Source organism: Emys orbicularis, chromosome 1 (genome assembly GCF_028017835.1).
Source record: "Emys orbicularis isolate rEmyOrb1 chromosome 1, rEmyOrb1.hap1, whole genome shotgun sequence".
In the NCBI taxonomy this organism is placed as follows: domain Eukaryota; kingdom Metazoa; phylum Chordata; order Testudines; family Emydidae; genus Emys; species Emys orbicularis.
In genome coordinates this window covers 119,023,993-119,046,087 of record NC_088683.1, presented here as the reverse complement: position 1 = coordinate 119,046,087, position 22,095 = coordinate 119,023,993, and the positions used below count along the sequence as shown (strand labels likewise).

Here is a 22,095-nt window from a genome sequence, read left to right as displayed (position 1 = left end):
ATCTGAGCAGAAAAACACTTGTTCCGAGTGGCAGTTTTCTACCCCTACAACTTCCCCATATGATATCATAATCCAGGGAAAAAAACAATCCCAAATAATGAATCAGTTATTGGGCCAGGAGCCAACGCCCCCCAGGCAAATGCAGGGCATGTGCGCCTGGCAGGCCCAGATGTGTGCACCATACTGCAGAGGTCAGAGATTATAAATGGTAATAATGGGACAGCTGTTTGAAAGACGGAACAGTGTGGTGCTCGGATGGAAGAGCAGCCACTGTCTCTGTAAGGATTGCACTGGACTGGGTGATGAAGGTTCCTTGGGAGGGAGGTCTGGTTTGGTTTTCATTGGTTACTACTCAGCCATCTCACTTGGTTGTCTTTAACCCTCAGCTTGGCTTTCTGAAAGTCAGAGTCCTAGAATTTAAGGCCAGAAGGGACCACTAGATTATTTAGTCTGACCTCCTGGATATCACAGGTCACCAACATCACCCAGCACCTGCACACTGAACCCAACAACTGAAATTAGACCAAAGGAACTGAGATCTACGGGGTACTAAACAACTGTGTGCCATAGGAAGAGAATATGAGGGACCAAGATGCACCAGTGCTCGAGCCCACTGCGATAGCTGGGAAATTAAGTGAGAGATACCCAGATAATCTTGGCAAGTGACGCTCACCCACCCGCTGCAGAGGAAAGTGCCTATAGAGGCTGGGCGATTAACAGTGTCTTATCCAAACAAAGGGTTATGCTGCAATCACATGGTCAGCATTGGAGCACAGGCTTGATCACCTCATTGGTTTTTTGTTCTGATTGATTTCTATGATATGTCGGTTCACAGAATAATCTGATGCAATAATACATCTGCAGTGGCACCTCTCTCTGTATGCTATCTATGCATTCAGACATGGTGCCATTCGCAGACCCCAGGCCCTCTAGCTACTGCACAATAATACCCCTCTCTCTCTCTCTCTCTCTCTCTCCTGCCTTTGGTTAGTTTTTTAGCTTGTTCCCCTTTCACCTTGAATCCCCTCTTCCTCATTCACCTGCTGAGGACATCCATGTAAGGAGCGTCACCAGAGGCCGTGGAGCCTTACAAATGGAAGCGTGTGCTTCTCCACAATCTAGGGAATGTCTAGGCAGGCAGGCAGTGATGGTGTGGGGGTTGTGGGTATCCAGTTTGGGGGGCAGAGGGAGAGCTGAATTGGGGCCTTGCATATTTTACTTGTCATTGAGCCTGACAGAACCTAAAGCCAGCCCTGCATGGGCTGGTGTGTTTGTGACCATTTTTTAAAAAACAGGAATATGAGAACATGCATCTCTCTTGTTGCGACTGCGAGAATCTCCTGCTCCAGCAAATCTGTGGGAGATGCTCTGAGCCTGTGACAGCACCACATTTCCACCAAAAGGTTGTACAAGTTATGTTTACAGAAGCTTCAGCCCATCATAAGGGACTCTGCAGCCTGAACTCTTCCAAGCCTTGCAGAGGATAAACAGGGAATGCTTTATTCCAAAAAATGTCTAAATCCAACCTCCGCTGGCTGAAACACAGGCTAGAATGTGACCTGTGTCCCCCACTTCCTCAGCCAGCCCAGTGGGGGCATTTTACATAGCTTCACACTAGAAGCACTGTGTTTCCCCTCCTTTTAAAATCCTTCCTTTACCCCTCCCTCCGTAGTGTTATTAACTTTTGTCTCCTCCATCCATGGATCATCCAGGAAATCTACATACATCTCCTCCTGCCCTTTTCCCTGAAGCAGACCACTGCATTGCCTCAGATACTGACTCAGCAGTGATCGCTATGTGTGAAATTGCTGCAAACTCCACTGAACTTTATGGCTTTCAGTCCTGCTTTTTTGTCCTTGGTCAACCATGTTAGCACTTCCCCTTAGTGAAATCCTATAAGCAAAGGGGGTCAAAAGGAGATGAATGTGTACAGTGCTTGTATGATACCTGAAGATGGTCTCTCCCTATTTCCCAAGTTTATACAGAGGGAAGGAATGCCCTGGTCATGCTTAAGGTGGGAGAAATAAATCTTTTTTTACACACCTGGCTGACACAGAGGGCTGAGGTACATAGGAATTACTGCACAGGATCAGACCAATAGTCCATCTGGTCTAGCATCCTTTCTTGAAGAGTAGCTGGTACCAGATGCTTCAGGGAAAGATATTAGACTCTCTAATGTATAACTGTATAATCACCTGTCTGTAGAGCAGATTTCTTCCTAACTTTCATCACTGGTTGACTCTTGACATAAAACATAAAGGTTTATATCCTTATTATTAATAATAATAATTTCAAGTAGCTCCTACAACGTGCAAGTCGCTGCACAGACATAAAGGAAGGAACAGAGTCTACCAAACAAATGGTAGGGGGAAATATGCAAGTAAAGTGGACAAAATGATTAACCACTTCTTAATGACAATATTAGACATATGGACAGTTTCCATTTATTCAAATTTCCCATTGTTAATCAGCGAGGTTTGGTGCATTTATATAGTTTGAGGCAATGAGCTCCACCAGCTAATTATGTATTGTGTAAAAATATTGCCTTTATCAGTTTTAAATTTGCTGCCTTTCAGATTTCCTTTAATTGACTCCTTTTTTCCTTGTATTATGAAACAGAATAGACAAGAGCACCTGATCTTCTCTGCACCACACATTATCTCTGTCAGGTCCCCTCGTATTCATTTCTTCTATAAACTAAAACATTTTAAATCTTTCCTCCAATGGGAGTCTCTCCCTGCCTTTAATCATTCTCATCACCCACTTCTGGGCCCATTCTATATCTGTAATATCTTTTCTGACATGGGGTGACAAGAACTAAAAACAGCATTGTAGGGGAGGATTTATGATTTGTTTATATCATGGCATTAAAATAGTTTCACTTCTATTTTCCATCCATTCTATATACATCTTAACATTGTTTGCGTTATTAACTGCCACTGAGCAGATGTCTTCATTGAACTGTTCACAATGATGTCCAGCTCTCTTCCTGAGAGGTTACATTAATTTAGAACCCAGCAATGTGTATGATTTTTTTCAAATCATTTATTCCAGCTTGCATTATCTGATATTTGTCAACATTGAATTTCATGTATCATACTGTTATCCAATCATCTAACTTGGTTAGGTCCCTTTGAAGTTCCTTGGTCTACTTTAGTTTTGACTAAAACATAAATAATTTTAGCTGCAAATATTTCCACCTCGCTGTTAACCTTCTTTTCCAAATCACTGATCAATACATAAACTCCACCAGTTCTAGTACACAACTTGGGAGCACCCCACTGTTAATTTCTTACAATGTTGAAAGTTGAACATTTATTCCTACATTTATTTTTTGTATTCTTAGTTTATAGTCCATAACCGCTCCCAGCCCCCACTTCCCCATGACTACTTAGTTTCCTTATTAGTCTCTCTGTCTTTCTTTAATAAACTCTCCCATCGGTGGTTGCACAGACTAAATTCAAGGCGTAGAAAAGACATCTTTGAACATTCTGAAATGTGGTCTCCGTCTCCGGTGAAAAGTTTGGTGTGTTCAGGAGCTCAGTCTTTTGAAATCTTTTTTGCACCAGTGCCTCTTTCTCTCAGGTGCAGCGGGATAGTCTCAAAGAAGGTTTAATTCTCCACTTCCCTCAAATGCCCCATGGGAAATAGTGTTCTGTATGGGACTGATATTAGTTTAGCAAAACTTTGTTTAAAAAAAAAAAAGGGCATTGGTCTGGTGGGACACATTTTTGGATTTGGTCTCTAGTGTTTATTTTCCATTCTGTTGGCTAATTATTAAACTAAGTGAGTAATGAGGGCTCTGTCATCGTGGATGTTTCTTCTCACGCCTTAAAGAGATCTTGGGCAGCCAATTTTAAAAGTTAAGGAAAATATGCCTGCAGCTCTCAGATCACCAAGGTTTGCCAAGAGTCTCTGGTCTTCATGAGCTAAACCATGTGCTTTGGGAAATCGTGTACTCAGCCAAACAGAAAGAACTGCCCCCATGTGCCTCTTGCCCAAAGAACCACATTGTAGTACCAGACTGGTTGGCTAGCCCTTCTCTAGGAGGTGTGCAAATATACACTGTGTCCATTATCACACACCTGCACAACCACACAAGCTCTTTCCTTCCCCAGCACTTACCCCCCACCCACACCAACAGACATTCTCCTTCCCCAGCACACATTTCATACTGGCAGAAATATACACTTGTCTTCCCAGTGCACACACTCATGAACTCCTCAGTTATGTCAGCACCCAGTGCCCTCCACTCATGTGCTGTACACTCAGTCTTGTCTCACCCTCACCCCCAAGAAATCAATCCTTGTACCTCTCCTGCAGTTTCCCTGAGAAATTATGGTGCTTCCTTAGGACACATTTTTCAGCCTGGAAGCAACAAGCATAGCTCTTCCTTTCTTAGCAAGAACAGGAAATGGGTCGGTGTCAAGAACTACTACAAACTGAACAAGGTGAAGTGTCTCTGTACAGACCTCGTGCCCCCTCCCTCTGGAAGCCAATGCCTGCCTGCCTCCTGGGAATTGTTATTCTGTCTCCCCATCTCCTCCAGTATATGTATAATACAGCTGCATGATTTCTTGTTGTTTTTGTCTCTTTCTCTCACCTTGTGTCTCTCTCTGTTATGTGTGTGTGTGTGTCTTTCTCTCATGTATATTGCTTTGATTTGGTGGGGCTAGGGGTGGATATCTGATCCAATAACTCTCTCTTCACCGATTCCTTGTTGTAGACTATTGGGGAGAGTCTTATTACAGTGACCTCATCGACTTGCACCTGGGTGGTATGTATAGCAGAACCTCTTACTGAGACTAACCCTGCTGACACCCCTCCCCAACCTTCCCTTCACCTCTTTCTCCCAACCTTGGCTCACAAACAACAAGAAGAAACAAACCTTGCACATAATTGATTGGCTATAGCAGAACCCCTTTTCCAGCTCAAAGAGAGGAGAGCCTGTCGCAGTCCACAAACCATTTATGAGGGTTTTTTCCCACAACAGTTAAATCCTCCTCCTTTGGGGTTGTACATTACTGAATTCTGTTTCTAAATTTAATTTTTTAACCCCTAAATCTCAGCCACCTTCCCTGTTGGTGATGAAGCCCATTTTGTTGTCTGGCTTCCCAAAAACATTCTCTCCCTCCACGTTCCACTAGGATAAAGAAGTCAGCATAAAGTGAATGGGGAAAAAAATGGGAATCAAAAGCAAGAAACAACAAACTTTAGGAGCTACCCCCAGCCTGGGGGAATAAATCAACCCAGTGCTCTCAAAAGTCTGCTCCTGATTTTCCCCTTTCTTCTTCCAAAGAAACTAGAGTGTTCTGATGTCCTAAAGAGAGCAAAATGCTCCCAGTAAAGACGTCGGAAACACTTACTGGTGGATAAGGGATACTTCTTCTGTCTTATTTTGTTGTATTGCAGGTTAGGAAATACAACAAATCCAGATCTCTTATTCCCCTGAGACCTGCTCTGCATCATCCAGCTGTCAATATGGAAGCTTCCAATTACACCTCTACCCGATATAACGCTGTCCTTGGGAGCCAAAAAATCTTAACGTGTTATAGGTGAAACCACGTTATATCGAATTTGCTTTGATCTGCCGGAGTGCACAGCCCCGCCCCCCTGGAGCACTGCTTTACCGCGTTATATCCGAATTCATGTTACATCGGATCGCGTTATATCGGGGTAGAGGTGTATATTAATTCTCTTTTCTGTTATTTAAGACCCTTAAAAACATGTATTAGAGTGATTTACTCTATTTTTATTGGATGTAGGGATTAGAATCATCCCTCCGACACGGCAATTTTCCTTTCTTGCCTGGGTGCCACTGCCTGCCTCCCTTAATAGGTGGCTTTAGTTTAGGATTGTAAATTCTACTTGTCGCTAGTTTGCCAGCCTTGACCATTAAAATCCCTTTCTTTATTTTAGCCCCCATTGGAGCAGTTTCCTCGTTTAGTCACTAAATCTATACTTAGTAGATCTATCCCAAGCAACCAGCACTCTGTAGGTAGAGCCAACACAACTGCTGGCTCACCTTGTCTTCTCTGGCCCTCATTTCTCACTGAGAATATAAAGTTGTTAAGCCCAAAGTGTAACTTATGGGTAGGGAGAGCATCAGGACCAACTCCCCGGAATGGAAAGGAGTGACTTCCATGTACACACGTTCTGGTCCTGATCCAAAGCCTATTGCAGTCAATGGCAGTCTTTCCATTGACTGCAAGGGGCTTTGGATCAGGCCCTCTAGGAGCAGTTTACTTTTTTTTTTTTTTTTAACTGTCATTTCCTCCTTCTGTCTTTCCCCAAGACTTCCACCCTGGCCATCATTGCACCACACAGTAATCTGTCTGTCTGTCCGGCTGCTGGGAATAATTCCAATCCACCCTGATGCACTAGCTTTTTGGACAAAAAATACCCACCTACGTTCAAGTGACGGAATACAGGCATTTTCTTTTATTGGCCCCAGCTTGCTTTCCAAATTGTCTGTGGTAATTTTCATGTGGCAGTCCTTCCTTGGAGCCCTGTGCTTCATTTGCTGTATCAGTCTCTCTGGAGTTTCTTATACTGAGACTTTTTAAGAAAGTGTTCAGAAGGAAGGCTCTTTCCAGACATGCCCATAATTTATGCCCCATATCCTTATGTGCATATACAGTAGGAGCTGTAAAAGGGTTGATGCTGAGTTACACTTAATAGATCCTTATCCCTGTCTAATACTATCTCCATGATACCTTCCCTTTCTTCTTATCCTAATCAATGCCTCCTTGGAGACAGCAGTCCCCTCAAAATCACTAATGATGGCTAAAAAAAATAAAATAAAAAGCAGAAGCCTTAATTAATTTAAAGGGACACTGTCATTTAAAAAATGAAATCCTTCCTTGTGCTGCAAATAATCTCAGATTATTAAAACTAAAAACCTAATTTACTTTTCACAATTTATGGTTGTTGACTTTTTGAATTTCTCTCAGCTTGGACAGTCACACTAGACTGAGGATTGTCATTTTCTGTTTATAGTCAGTTTTACTTTATGTGGTGCTCATACACTAGCACAGTTCTGTTGTGTTTGGCTTTCCAACACTCCAGGGAAATGTTTACATTAAAAAAAAAAAGTAATTGACTTATTTTTAAAGTTTTAAAATTTCTAGTCATATTAGATGTTGAAAAGGTGTTTTAAAAATGCACTTTAGAATTGGGCCAAAAGTACAGTCCCTGGCAGTATCCCTTTAAAAAACGTCAGTACACCCTACCAGATTATGTGGTTTTGTAGTTCAGTTTGTTTTCTCTGTGATTTGTTTTACATTTGCTTTTGGGGCTGCCAGAGCACTTAGGCCAGAAATGGATGCACAGTACTGAAGTTAATGAAAGAAGCTCATCGCCTTCATTGTTCCAGTTTAATGGTGAATTTAAGCCTCAGTCCTGAAACTGACATGCCTGGGCCAACTGCTGTACCCACGTCGAGTGCCACTGAAGTTGTTGGGACTCCATATGGGTGCAGCAGTCTGCCCACACACTGTCTGTTCCCAGATTGGGGCTTTATTCCCCTGCTAAACACATTATGAACTCCTATTTGGATTAAGGATGACTCTAGTAGCAGTCAGTGTCTGTTCATTGAACCAGTCTCTGAGGGTCAGACCAGACTGCAGAAGCTGCCCTATCCATAGAATGCTGACCAACTAAGATAATCAAAAGTACAAAAATTATTTCTCAAATTGAACTGTCAATCTCTAAACCCTCTTGAATAATTAAGGCCCATTATGAATTTGTGTTTGTATTCTTTGATACCAGGATTGTTGCATTATAGTAAGTCATTACAGATTCCACAGCAACTTTCACAAGAATAGCAATGCTAACCTAGACGTCCTGGTTGAATTCCAATTTGTGTAATTACATGTACTGCCCTATATTGCCCCTGTGCTTTTATTTAGATGGCGTATTCCTCACTTCCTATTCTAAAATGTTATATATTGGCACTGTTAAACAGATGCTGCATTTCATGCTACAGATGGCTGCATTTCAGTGCTGGGCAGTCAGTCTTATGTGTATATTATATTACATCTCAAAAAACAATGTTAAAAGAACATTATTAAGGTTGCAAAGTCAAGCACTTAAAAGTTAAGAAATGCCAGAATGAAGATTACCCAGGCAACCTTAATTTGTTCCCTGTGCATATGCATTATGATACAGTCTTTAATTACATGATCTCATATGCTTTTTTCCCACAGGATCCCTGCCTCATTCAGTGCACGATGGATGGTGCTCCCTTAAAGAGCAGCTATTCAATATTTTATTTTTTCCTCAGTGTTCAGTGTGTGGCCCCGGCCGTATTTACTGCACATCATTCAAACCCCGTTCTGAAGACATTTCCTCATGGGCTTTCTCTGCGCCATTCATCACTATAGTGTCTGAGTGTCTTCACAAACACTAGTGAATTCATATTCACGGCACTGCTGTGAGAGGAGGTATTATTATCTCCATTTTACAGATGGGAAGCTGAGGCACAGAGGAATTAAAGTCAAAAGTTTCCACTAATTTTGAGTGCCCAGTGTGAGAGACCACGGATTTGATTTTTTTTCAGAATACTTTGCATCATATAGCACTTCATATGTTCAAACCACGTCTCTCATTAACATCAGCTGCGGCTGGGAGAGCTCAGCACTTCTGCAAATCAGACCACAGAATCTCAAGTTGGGTACCCAGAAAATGAGGAAGCTAACATTAGTGACCATCTGTGAAAAGTTTGGTTTATCTGACTTTCCCAGCATCAGATGGAACTCTGTGGCAGAAGCAAGTATAGAATCCAGTTCTCCAGAGCTGCATTCACCTCTTTAACCATGAGACCATCCTTTTTCTTCTTGCAATCCTCTGACTCATTCACTACACACCTTCCAACTCCTGCAATAAATGAGGCAGGGCCCTATAGACAGTCTCCTTTACAATACACCCTGATTCATCCTCAGAGCAGGTCTATCCTGGGCACTGAATGAGGCAGTGTACAAATATGAGATCATGTAATTAAAGAAAAGATTCTTGTAAAGATCAGCCAGCAGGGAAGCATAGAAAAACACTAATATTTGTTTAATTCTGTATATCCTGTTTAAAGCATGCTTCATCAGAACCTTGATTTTTTTTAAATTAAGTTCAAGTTGACAGTGTCCCTTTAAAGACCTGCAAAGATAGTCTTACAGGGCATGGCTCAAACCAGTTGAAATTGGGATGGTCCCGTGTCATGTAGTTAGCAACCATAAGCCTCCAAGAGGGTGGGGGGGAGGACTTCAGAGGAATGAAAGAAAGAGGCTACCTCCCATGATTTTTTACTGGCCTAAGTACAAAGGACAAAGGATTTTTTATTGGTCTAAGTCAGATGTGGTTTTGGTTTTATCTCAGACTTCAGTATTTGCCAGAAGCTGGAAATGGGTGACAGGGGATGGATCACTTGATGATTACCTGTTCTGTTCATTCCCTCTGGGGCACCTGGCATTGGCCACTGTCAGAAGACAGGATACTGGGCTAGATGGACCTTTGGTCTGACCCAGTATGGCCGTTCTTATGTTCTTACTCTGACTGCTAAAAGGAAGTTTTGGTGGGTGGCATAAGAAGTTTAAAAGTATCACTCAATTCCTCTTTCCTGAATTGGTGAGGCCAACTGTCACCACAGCAACGTACAAGACCCTGAGAGTTAGCCTCTGACCTGGCTCTTCTGACCAGCACTGTTGTGTGCTGACTGTCAAACCACTATGGTTAGCCAGCAATGCGCAAATCTAATGCCTTGCTCTAGGCAGCACCTCCTAGAGAACCTGATCCCACTTGGCCTGAGGTGCGTCCATTTGAAATCAATGGGAGTTGTAGGTGCTCAGCACTTCTCAGGGAAATCAGCTCAGCTCTCATCCCGTAGTGCTCATGCAGAGGAGACTTACTGAGGCTGATGGTGGGGTTTAATTTAGGAATCCTGCTGCCACCTTCAGCTTTTCCACTGTACTTTCTTCCTTCCTGCCTGATCATGCCTGGTGTTTCCTTTGCATTTATGAAACAGCATCTCACAGCAGAGAAAGGAGGAAACCAATCTGGGGTGTTGTCCTTCCAACAATACATTACCTGGGGCAGTAGATTAGGGTTAAGTTGTTAAACAGAGAGAGAAAAAATACGTGGTCCAGGGACTCAGGGAGTTTTTAGATTAATTGTGCTACAAAAAAATCCTCAAGAGCTCTTCTGAGTCACATGTAATAGAGAGGAAGATGTATTTTGATAATTCCTAAAATTGTTCCTTTTCCTATAAGAGGTTTAAGAGCAGAGGTGTTCTTAGTCCAACTCCCAGTTTTGATATCTAAGGTATTTCGCGGATATCAGTAACAGAGAACAGTTGGATGCAGATTCTCCTACACCTGAAAGAAAGATTTGGTGAGGGTAATTCCTCCAATGCAGTTTTGTACCTGCCAAGGTGAGAGTCAGTTGACGCATACAACTCATTACAGAGCCACCAATGTGCAAACAAATTTAGAGCATTGATTTTTCCGATTCAGTCTAGCCAGGCTCCATCGTGACCAAAGGTCATTGCCATCTGCTGGCTGTTTGGTGGCATATGTGGAACAAAATTGAGGAGTCTCAGTCCAGTTCCCAGCACATAGCACACAGACTGCTGCCACAGTTAACACCCTTACTAGTGGTGTCAATGGAGAGACCAAGGAATGGTCATGGAAACCGAATTCCTCTCTCATCCCTAGCCTCCTGTAGGCTAGGATTGAGCCACATTAGCAGGACAATCTGGGGAGGATTGCGTTGCAGCTACCCACACTGTACCCATGATGTGGACAGAGGAGTTGGGTCTCCAGACCTGCCAGTCCAGGGCTTTTAACCAGCATGAAATTAACATAAAATTTTTAAAAATGTTTTAAAGAACAGATTTTTTTACGTTCATCAACCTAGTGTACTGGTCATTTTGGCCCTCATGACACGGGCCTGGGAAATAGTTTTAACTCCTTTCTAGCAAGGATTGTGTTTTAGTATAACTAGCTAAAGAGGTGGTAGTTTCCCTTGCTAAGCTAGATAAGACCTAGCCGTGCCAAACACTGTTAAGAAAGCCCCATTATATGTGGTGAGGAGAGGTGAAAGGTCCTGGGAGAAGCAGCAAGGCTGAAATGGAGGTGAGGTGCAAGGAGAAGTGACAAGGGCAGGGCAGGATAGATGGGGACCAAGGCTTCATCACTATTTTGTAAACTGCTTATTTTGTATAGTTAGGCTTTATCTGTGCTTGCCCGGAACCCAATCCCTGCCCAAGCAGAAACCGTTGAGTCAGAGCCTTAAATAAAGAACCCCATCTTTTAAAAATTGAGCTTTTGTGGAATTTAAATGTGAAATATGATAGTAAATGGGCCGTCTAAAAGAATGATCTTGCTAAAGAGAGGTGTTTTTCTATTTGTCACATTAAATTGTTCCTGATTCTCTTCTTATAAAACAGCTACAGGACTTTTCTTAAAGGTATCCACCAGAAGGGCTAGTGAATGTGGATGACATGGGAATGTATTTGGGGTCCATGATCATCTGTGAAAAGCTCAGTTCCCTCGCTCCATGAACTAGCGTAGATTTAACTTGTTTAACTAAACAATCCCCATTTAAAGATAACATGGTGAAATCTATGTGCAATCACTCACTCCACTACAGGAATCACTAAAAATGGGGTGTCTATACAGATAGGAGGAGAGTGGAGATGTTGTACTGTACAGAATAGGATGTTGTAGCCTACAGTGCAGTAAAATGAGCTGTTTGGGGTTGTATAGTACAATAATAGAGCACAGCATCATACAGTGATATGCACAATACAATACCATGATGATGGGTGCCTTATAAATGTTGCAGTAATAATTCACTGCAGTACAGTATGCTATGCAGCTCAGTGCAAGGCAGGACAGTCATTCAGTACACTGCAATACTCTGTAGCTTTGCCCAAAATCCTGTAACTGTGTAATACAGTGGCAACATCTTGTTTATATGTTACAAATAAAAAAGTCTGGAACCCTTTCCAAGTCATTCATTATGACTGGGAACAGAGGATGTTCTACTGGAGGAAGAAGCATTAGTATAAGCAGTAAAGCCAGAGTAGTAGATCACTGCAGGAGAGGGGACTCTGTGAGGAGAAGACGACGTGCTTCCGGTTGAAGACAGTGGCACGTGGAGAAGTAGAGGCTAGAAGGGGGGGTGGGGATTATGATGTGGATGCAGTGGGATTAGGTCACAGGGCTTTTGGCAAAGAATTTGGACGCTAGAGAAGCATTGTGGAGTCTGGTGTGGAGGTGTTTCTGGTGGTGAGGAGGAGTAGGGGGTCACTGGGAAATATAAGGCTGTTATGAAGTGGTTACTGCAAAAAGCTGCAAGGGTGAGACATTAGTGGTTCTGGCACGAGACAGGAATTGGGAAAAGCAGTAAAGCTAGACGGTAAGGGGGCTGTGGAAGCAGTGGTGGAGCCAGGGTGCAGTGGGGTCTGGCATGTGGGATGCAGGGAGAGACCTGGGAGAAATGACCAAGCCAGGGCCTGGGTTGGCAGAGGGAAAGGGTGTTTATAAGGAGTTAGGCAGGGAATACAACTGGCTCTAAAAGTGGAGCAGGTATTGGGAGAAGAGGAGGAGGGTTTTATAAATCTCACAAATCACAGTGCAGTGGAAACAGCACACATTATCCTTCGTGGCAGGAGTAGTATATGCACCATACGACCACTGGGATTAGTGTGTGCACTAAACAAACACTTTCACCAGTGCTCTACTAGCAGGTGAACACCAGTGTTTTCACAACACTGCCATGTTGATGTTTTTGAGAACATATTAAAAGCTCCAGAAAATATATATATAAAATAACATGTCATGGTTGTGGTCTACTGTAGAGCATCACATCAGGAAGGAGGTGGATGAGGCATTTCTAGAACAAATAACAGAAATATCCAGAGCACAAGACCTGCTAGTAATGGGGGACTTGAACTACCTAGCCATCTGTTGGAAACACCACATTTCCAATAAGTTCTTGGAGTGTTTGGGGAATTGTATCTATTTCAGAAAGTGGAGGAAGTAACCGGGGGGGGACGGGGGGACAGCTATTTGAGACTTGATTCTGACCAACAGGAAGAACTTGGTAGCGAATCTGAAGGTGAAAGGCAATTTGGGTGAAAGTGATCATGAAATGACGGATTTCATGATTCTAAGGAAAGGAAGGAGTGAGAGCAGCAGAATAAGGACAATGGACTTAATAAAAAAAAAAAAAACCTGTGACAAACTCAGAGAAATGGTAGTTAAGGTTCCATGGGAAAAAAATCTAAGGGAAATAGTTAAGTAGAGCAGGCAGTTTCTTAAGGAGATGGTATTAAAGGTACAACTGCAAACTATCCCAATGTGAAGGAAAGATAGGAACATTATAAATAAGAGGCCAATATGGCTCCATCAGGAGCTTATTAGTGACCTGAAAATCAAAAAGGAATACTACAAAAAGTGGAAACATGGATGAGTTGCTAAGGAGGAGTACAAAAGAATAGCACGAGCATGTAGGAACAAAATCAGAAAGGCTAAGGTACAAAATGAGTTACACCTAGTAAGGGACATAAAAGGCAATAAGAAGAGGTTCTTGAAATACATTAGGACCAGTAGAAAGATGAAGGAAAGTGTAAGTCCTCTACTTAATGGCAAAGGAGAGCTAATACCTGATGACAGCAAGAAGGCTGAGATGTTTAATGTCTATTTTGCCTCAGTCTTCACTAAAAAGGTTAATGGTGACCAGATACTCAGCACAATTAATATGAACAACAAGGGGGAAGGAACACAAGCTAAAATAGGGGGGAAACGAGTTAAAGAATATTTAGATAAATTTTGATCTATTCAAGTCAGCAGGATCTGATTAAATTCATCCTGCGGTACTTAAGGAACTAGTTGAAGCAATTTTGGAACCATTAGCAATTTGCTTTGAGAACTTCTGGAGTATGGGTGAAGTCCCAGAGGAATGGAGAAGGGTATACATAATACCTATCTTTAAAATGGGGAACAAAGAGGTCTCAGGGAATTGTAGACCAGTCAGCCTAACTTCAATACCTGGAAAGATACTGGAATAAATTATGAAACATTCAGTTTGTAAGCACCTAGAGGATAATAGAGTTATAAGGAATAGCCACCATGGATTTGTCAGTTCTGAGTCTGGTACTATTCAATATTTTCATTAAGGACTTGGATAATGGAGTGGAGAATATGTTTATCGAACTTGCAGATGACACCAAACTGGGAGCGGTTGCAAGCACTTTGGGGGGCAGGATTATAATTCAAAATGACCTTGACAAATTGGAGAATTGGTCAGAAATGAACAAGATGAACTTTAATAAAGACAAGTGCAAAGTACTTAGCATAGGAAGGGAAAATCAAGTGCCCAACTACAAAATGGGTAATAACTGGGTAGGTGATAGCACTGCTGAAAAGGATCTGGGCTTTATACTAGATCACAAATTAAACATGAATCAACAATGTGATACAGTTGCAAAAAGGCTAATATTGTTCTGGGGTGTATAACATGAGCGTTGTATGTAAGACATGGGAGGTAATTGTCCTGCTTTACTTGGCACTGGGGAGCCTCACCTGGAGTACTATCTCCAATTCTGGGTGCCACACAATTTAGGAAAGATGTGGACAAATTGGAGAGATTCCAGACGAGAGCAACAAAAATGATAAAAGGTTTATTAAACCTGATCTAAGATGAAAGTTTAAAAAAACTGGTCATGTTTAATCTTGAGAAAAGAAGACTGAAGGATGACCTGATAAGAGTCTTCAAATGTGGTAAGGGCTGTTATAAAGAGGTCAGTGGTTAGTTGCTCTCCATGTCCACTGAAGGTAGGACAAGAAGCAATGGGCTTAATCTGCAACAAGGGAGACTTAGGTTAGATATAGGCTTCCAATGGAGGTTGTGGAATCCCCGTCATTGGAGGTTTTTAAGACCAGGTTGGACAAACACTTGTCGTGGATGGTCTAGGTTTACTTGGTCCTGCCTTAGCGCAAGAGGCTGGACTTGATGACTTCTTGAGGTCTCTTCCAGCCCTACATTTTTATGATTTTATATTAAAACAATAGTACGTGTCTGGAGCCCAATAAGCTGGGTTCCATGATAGCTGTGACTTCAGATCATGGCACATGCTGGAGTGTAACAGCTAACGTGATAAAAAAGGTAAGTTTTCAACTCAGAAAGGGTTGCATTTTACTCTGTCCTTTGCTATTTGGGGTGTTCAGTGTATAAAGCTATGCGTATTCCATTTTTTAAAAAGGATTGCTCGTCACCTTTTGAAAACAAAGATTTTGGTTGTACAGAAGTTAGGAGATTGAGTTACATTTTCCAGAACAATCTTATCTCTGCTCTGGTATGTATGATCACATAACTTGAATGCACTGACATGACATGCTACGTGCTTTTATCTGGTGTAATGGAAAAGAATGCAATTAAACATAACTCTACAGTGCATAATTCACATTATGTACATTGTCTTACTGGCAGAGCAGTATTAATATTCATTTAATGGGCTAGAGTTATAGTTGTTAGGGGGACCCAAAGCCTTCATAACTTGATTGTCAGCACACTTTGCTTGGGGAATGGTCGAGGGGATTATAGGTATTAGCAAAGAAGAGGTTAGTTAGGAGCAAGAAAAAAGTTCAACCAGAACTGCAAGAAGAGCTTCCATGCTGTAGTTACAGAATAGTTGCAGCAATGTAGTCTTCCCTGTGGGATGTGTTCTGAAGCATTATTCAGCAGACATGGGTTTATACCTACTCCTGGTACCTCACTCATTGGTGTTACAGTGATAACTGCATTTACTAGTTTACAGCCATGCTTCCATGGACTACCAGTCAGACCACATAACATGCGGGGCCTGCTCAATTCTCGTGTGACAAATAAGAGCCTGTGCCGTCTGCAGCTGCTATTTCTAGAACTACTTGTCATTCTTAGAATGATTGTCTATTCAAATGTAAGTGACACGTAATCTTTCCAGCATCTGCAACTTTGAACATTTGTAGCAGTACAGTTTGGTGCATGTTTCTGAAAGTTCTGCTTAGACACACTCTGCTCAGTGCTCTTAGACACACAAAAAGTCTTTGTCCCCAAGGAGCTCACAGTCTAAAAAAACAGATCAGCCAAGAAAACACTCAGAATATTTTTACAGCAAGAGATGGAAGTGGTGATAATGATATCTTGCTGTGGGTTATAGTTCATGTTCCTCACAGAAGAAGCAGGGTTTCAATGAAGAGATGGGATGTTCAGATGGTGTATACTCAGCACACTACCTTTTACATACATTTCCAGAGTTTTATTTCTAAGCTAAATTTTCTATTAACAAGGCAAATCAGGAATTCCTCAGCCACCAACTTTGAAATATTTAAACAAAGCTGCGGCTGAGTTTTCAGGCCACCACCAAAAAAATAAAAAAAAATCTGAAAAATATCTCAAAAGCTTGAAAACTTTGTTTCTCCCAGAAAAAAACACTTCTGGGCTCAGACCAAGTGTAAGAAATGTCAGTATAAATAGATTTATTTATTTTTAAAGTTCTATGTGAACTGAAAAGAGGGTTTATGAATGGAAGTGACATGAGGCTCGAGCTGTAACTATTACATGCCTGACTGTGGAACCTCTCCTCATGTTCTCCCTTCCTACTCCCCGGGCAAAAGAGTCGTCCTGTCTGAGAGAGCCATGCTGCTCAGTCACAGGGTTTTGCAAGCTGATGTGCTTCCCCCCTCCTCCCCCCCCACTCCAGTGTGTCCTATGTGTGCTGCACTAGTTCTGTGATGGTCCCTTCTAACGCCTCTCCCTGTTCACCAATATCGTAGGTCTCTATAGTGAGAGCTGCCTCACTGTCATATATGCTGAGTTATTTTGAATTCTGTGAGTTATGAATTCTCCTCCTCATATAATTGCTGTTGAGTTACTGCCTTTCCCTGACACAGGCATTCCTTCCTTTTTAACTGCGCAGGTGTCTTAAGCCTCCCGCTTTGATATTCAGACACTTCTTGGTGCATGTGTTCTCCTGAGATACTGTTAGAAATGTTAATAATTATTGGTGGACATGCTGTTTCTTTAAAAGTGGGTTCAGTTTCATGTTGCTGCCCCTCCCCCTTCCCTCCTCCCCGGATGACCGTCTAGCTCAGAGATTCTCAACCTTTTTCTTTCCAAGTCTCCCCCCAACGCCCCAACATGCTGTAAAAACTCCACGGCCCACCTGTGCCACAATAACTGGTTTTCTGTGTATAAAAGCCAGGGCCAGTGTTAGGGCAATTGCCTGGGGCCACAGGGGCCCCCATGAAGCTACATTGCTCTGGCTTTGGCTTCAGCCTCGGGTGGCAGGGCTCAGGGCCCCAAGTTTCAGACCCATATAGGCAACGGAGACCTTTTAGATCTTATTTTAAATGCTGACATTTATCAGCAAGAGATAATTATTCACCCGTCCTCACCTACTGTCCTGGTATCTCATACACTCAACATGGTGTTAGAGCGAAGCCTCTGCAACTGAAAACCCACAATGAACAGGAAAAACTCAAGAGTAATCTTCCTCCCTGTAACTGTACAGCTCAGTAACCGCTTCTCCCACTGCCTCAGTCTGCTCCTGTCTGTTATCCGTGCTGATGAGGGATCTTACTCATCTGTAGACTGTTTCCCTCGTTTCTGCTTCTCCATTTCTTGTATTTTTTCTTTTCTTTTCTTCTTGTTGTTTCCCTTCTTTCTCACTCTTATGCTTTTTGTCCTCTGCTTGTCTTTTATTTCACCCCTTTCCCCCTCTTCCTCTCCTCCTCCTCCTCCTCTCCTCCCTCTTCCTCATTTGGTCTTATTGAAGTTGAGCCCAATGCCGGGACACCACGTCGTAGACCTCTCTCCTTCTGCCCTTGCTGTGCCCATGAAGGTAATGTAACCTCACGCAACCTCTATCTCCCTCCACCCCAGCTGGATTTTCATAGCAGCACTAGTTGGCTGGTGACAAAAATATCTATATATCCAACCTTCAGACCCCTTCCTGTCCCATTCCCTCAGTCTCAGTAGCAACCTCTGTAACAAGCTTGTATGAGTGTGCAATTTTTAAAGGTACAGTATCCCTTTTTCTGTTTTTAACTGGGGAAGGGGTAGTCTCAAGGTCACTGGGGCATTGATTTACAGTGGCAGCAGCAGCAGTATCATACTCTAAAGCCCCTGTTTTCATTTGGTGTATTTGATTTCTCTATTCTTCGTCATAGGTGTCTGGGAGACGGGGCGGGGGATGAGGGAAGAGAATCTCCTTCCGTAAATTACTGTTTAATTTGTATGGATGGATTAAAGGAATACTGTGTCCTTACAAAGACCGGTTTGCAAAACATCCCTGAGCTTTAAAAAACCAACCAACCTAAACCAGACTGGTCTTCCGTGATCCATGTCTTGCTGAGTCCATTCTTGAATTTGTCCCAGATGGAGTTTGCCATAATAGAGTTTCCATTGCCAAGGCATGGGGTATGGGGTGGAATGTGATCACAGCGTAACTTTGCTAACCACTTATTCTGCTTTCCATGGTGCTCTCATATCGATTGTCCACCCTCCCTCCCCACCCCTCCCACATCCCTCTGCTCATTGGCTGTTAAAAACAAATACATAAATACATACAATCTATTTCATGGGTCAGTAGCAAGGTGTATTTGGCTGTTTCTTAGAGGCATTTATTTTACATCCTGGCACTGGAAAGGGTGGGGAGACTTCCCAGTGCTTTCATGGCGCCACTGCACTGGACATCTGCATGTCTAAGCTCCCCCCTCCCATGGCCACCTGGGCATATTGTGCAGAGAGGTTCAGAAAAGAATGCTTGGAACTGAGCAACAGACTGGTATAAAATCCAGAGAGCCAGAATCTGTTATGGGGGGTCAGAGGGTCAGTATCCCCTAAACAGTTACTATTTCTGTATTTCAGTAGCAGGTATTTCTAAGCAGGAAAGCTGCTGCTTAGCAGGAGGTACTGGATCTCCCAAGTGACCTCAGTGTAAGGGCTGGTTGGACCTAGGGATGGAGGCAGGGCACTGATATGAATGTACTGGTCATTGGAGTAGCACATATTTCCAGCTTTCTCAGTATTTGGAATTTAAATAGCAAACCTTCTGTTTGGTCATTTCTGGTCTCCATAAGACTGTGGTTAAAAGAGAAGCTGCTTTTAATATATAGATGCCAAGTGTCCATAATGTATAACTAGGCAGAGATGTCAATTAATCTAGGAAACCTTGTTAGTCTGTGGAAAGTGAGAGAAGATGACTTTCAGTCATGCTGCTGGTAGAGGCCTGCATTATAAACACCAACAGGTGCTCTGCTCAAATCTCTGCACCTTTGAGCTCAGTTTGGAGGCCCCCTTTTGCAACAAACTCCATGCACGCAGGCAGCCACCCAATGAGGAGTCAGCGGGGTCCCCCTGCATGTAGCTCATTGCAGGATCAAGGGGCCCAAAATAGGAGTTATCTTGGAATAGCTTCTATGATGTATTCTTGGGTCTGAGGCATATCTCAAATCACTGCAGAAAGTTCTAGAGAACATAGTGTAGCAATTTAATCTGCAATACATTTGACACCATTGGAGCCTTGCCTGTGGGTTATGAGGAGACAGGGTTGTTTCTTTTAAAATAAAATAAAATGAAATTTTAAAAAGTGAGTTCTGAAGTGGGTTCTCACTCTCTCCCTTTTATATTAGCAAGTGTAGCATGGGTTTGTGTGTGTGTAGTTCTAATGCTGATGAGCAATTCTAGGAATAACGTACTTGTAGGATGCAGTGAACTGCTGTTAATAGATGCACTAGGAGAAGGCTCACCAAAGAGAGTGACGATGTAGCAGGAAGGAACCACAGGAGAGGAGAATTCTTCAACAGATGAGCCAGTGAAAAGGCAGGGTTTCAATAGAAGTAGGCAAGGGGCCACTCTTAGCCAGTAAAAGAATTGATTCAGTTGATGTAACTGAAGGACAGGGGGGTATAACATAAGGGGTACAGAGGGGTTTTTTGGGGGGGGGGGAAGGTTCCAGTCAGCATACATTAAAGACGGTAACATGGAGGACGTGCAAAAAAGTTGTTAAAGTTCAAGTTCATTTAGGGAAGGCTAAATAGAAATGAGCCACTAAATTATGGGTTTACCATAATGAGAAGAGGGGGGAGGAGCAATGGCAAAAAAGGATTCAGAGTGTGTTGATCCAAGGAGGAGAGAATCCTTTCGGAGGTGACACCGACAGTTCTGTGCCCTCCTCTTTCTGTGTGCCATAGGCAGACTAAACGGACCCGGCTTGGGAGTGCTCTGGCAGCATCTTGCTCGGCTTTCTTTGCACATTTTGCCCCCATTTTTGTTCCTGGCTGTCGGGCTCGTGGGGATGGCAGGGCATCATCCTGAAAACTTACAAGGTTTCTCTCTTGGCAGGCATGGGAAAGAAGGATGATCCAAAGCTGATGCAGGAGTGGTTCAAGCTGGTGCAGGAGAAGAATGCTTTGGTGCGCTATGAGTCTGAGCTGATGATATTGTGAGTGAGCAGAGGGCTTTCTGCATGGGGTATCACAGCTTCAAAGATGAGATTACTCACAGATAGTACTGGCAGGGCCTCCCTCCAGCACTGTCGTGGCTGTGATGGTAAGAGGCCAGTAATAAGTGTTCAGAAGCCTCTTGGATAGAAAGCAGTTCCCAGCCAGTAAGTTAATAAAGGTACATTTTGGAGGAGTCTCCAGTACAAAAAGAACTCGTGATGAGTGGAAGCACAAAAGGTTTGGATAAGTCCTAAGTGTGAATGTTAACCAAAGGTTTGAGCCCTCCCACTGTCCTCCCAGGCTCTTTCCGTTCAAAGCATCCCTTGCTTGCAGGTTCATCCCCAATCTTTCATTTGTAGTTTTAGTGGCAAGTGGTCTTAGGGGAATGACTGGGCAACCCGTTCTCCTGCTGGTGCAAGGTCCTTTTTTGAATGCAGCCAAACTATCTGCATTCCTATCCCTTATTTAAATGGGTCCTGTAGTCCTCACTTCTCTGTCTCCAGTGAGACCCCATAGCCTTCCAACTGGGCGCAGATGCTACAGCTCTTTTCCAGCTTAGGAACACTAGGGACTTCCATAGTGCTTATGCCCCAAAGTGCACTGCATGCTACTGAAACAAGTTTCCGACCAGGCAAGACTTGACTTTGATGTTTCAAAAGCTCAATGTGCTCTGGGATGCTACTACCAGAGAAGCCCCAAAATGCTGCTCAGATTGGAATCTGAGGAGGCAATGCCCTCAGTCGTCCATTACTTGGCAGGTAACTTTTTCTTCAGAGTGGGATGTAGCAGGAGCGAGACTTGCACAGAGGTAAAATGTGGCTTGAGCAACGACTGCAGATGCATCTGCTCCTTCACGCTGTCTCTGTCTTGGATTTTAAATCCAGCTGGTAACACTGTGAATAAGTTCAGTCTAAGAAAGCAGCTGAGCTGGTTGCTGCCCAGACATATGAAAAAGGAATCTCTCTCCACAATCTTCTTGTCTTTCTCCATCTGCCCACTCCAGTTGAAGACTAGTGTTGTGGAAGCATTAAGATTACATTTTAATCAGGAAAGAAATGGCTACACATCTCCAGTGTGGTTCCAAAAGGAGTCAGAACAGTTCTGAAGGGAAGGGGGGGTCTGGGAAGGTAAATACAGTAGGGTGGGAGGAGAGTAAACACCAGAATATTTTAATTTGCTTAAGTGGCAATCTGTGTGGTGGCTCCTTGCCAGCACAGCACGCACCGTAGGTTCATTCTTGCTTTGTTTCTTCTTTCAGTGCTCGAGAATTGGAGCTGGAAGACAGGCAGAGCCGGTTACAGCAGGAACTCCGGGAGAGGATGGCAGTGGAAGGTAAGGGTGAAGAGGACCAGCAATCCGTGGAGTACGTTCATGTATTTGTTTCCAGTCCTGGATCCTTTGACACTTTTGATTTTTTTTTTCTCCAGATCACCTGAAAACAGATGAGGAGCTGTCAGAAGAGAAGAGGATCCTGAACGAGATGCTAGAAGTTGTGGAGCAGAGAGACTCTCTGGTGGCCCTCCTTGAGGAGCAGCGGCTTCGAGAAAAAGAGGAGGACAAGGACCTGGAAGCTGTTATGCTGTCCAAGGGCTCTAGCTTGAACTGGTCCTGA

General features: G+C 43.1%; 1 protein-coding gene across 4 annotated transcripts in view; it reads left to right on the top strand.

Annotated features, from left to right (window-relative positions):
• Positions 1–22,095, top strand: part of MICAL3 (microtubule associated monooxygenase, calponin and LIM domain containing 3) — a 168,515-nt gene extending 146,420 nt beyond the window's left edge. For 2 of the 4 annotated variants that reach the window (XM_065405164.1, XM_065405156.1), the window contains 4 exons: positions 17,813–17,878; positions 20,383–20,482; positions 21,742–21,815; positions 21,911–22,095. In XM_065405164.1, coding sequence (XP_065261236.1) covers positions 17,813–17,878; positions 20,383–20,482; positions 21,742–21,815; positions 21,911–22,095 — 425 coding nt within the window. Of the gene's footprint in view, positions 1–4,726; positions 4,778–17,812; positions 17,879–20,382; positions 20,483–21,741; positions 21,816–21,910 lie in introns of all 4 variants that reach the window. The other 2 variants (XM_065405150.1, XM_065405170.1) reach the window with 2 other exon arrangements.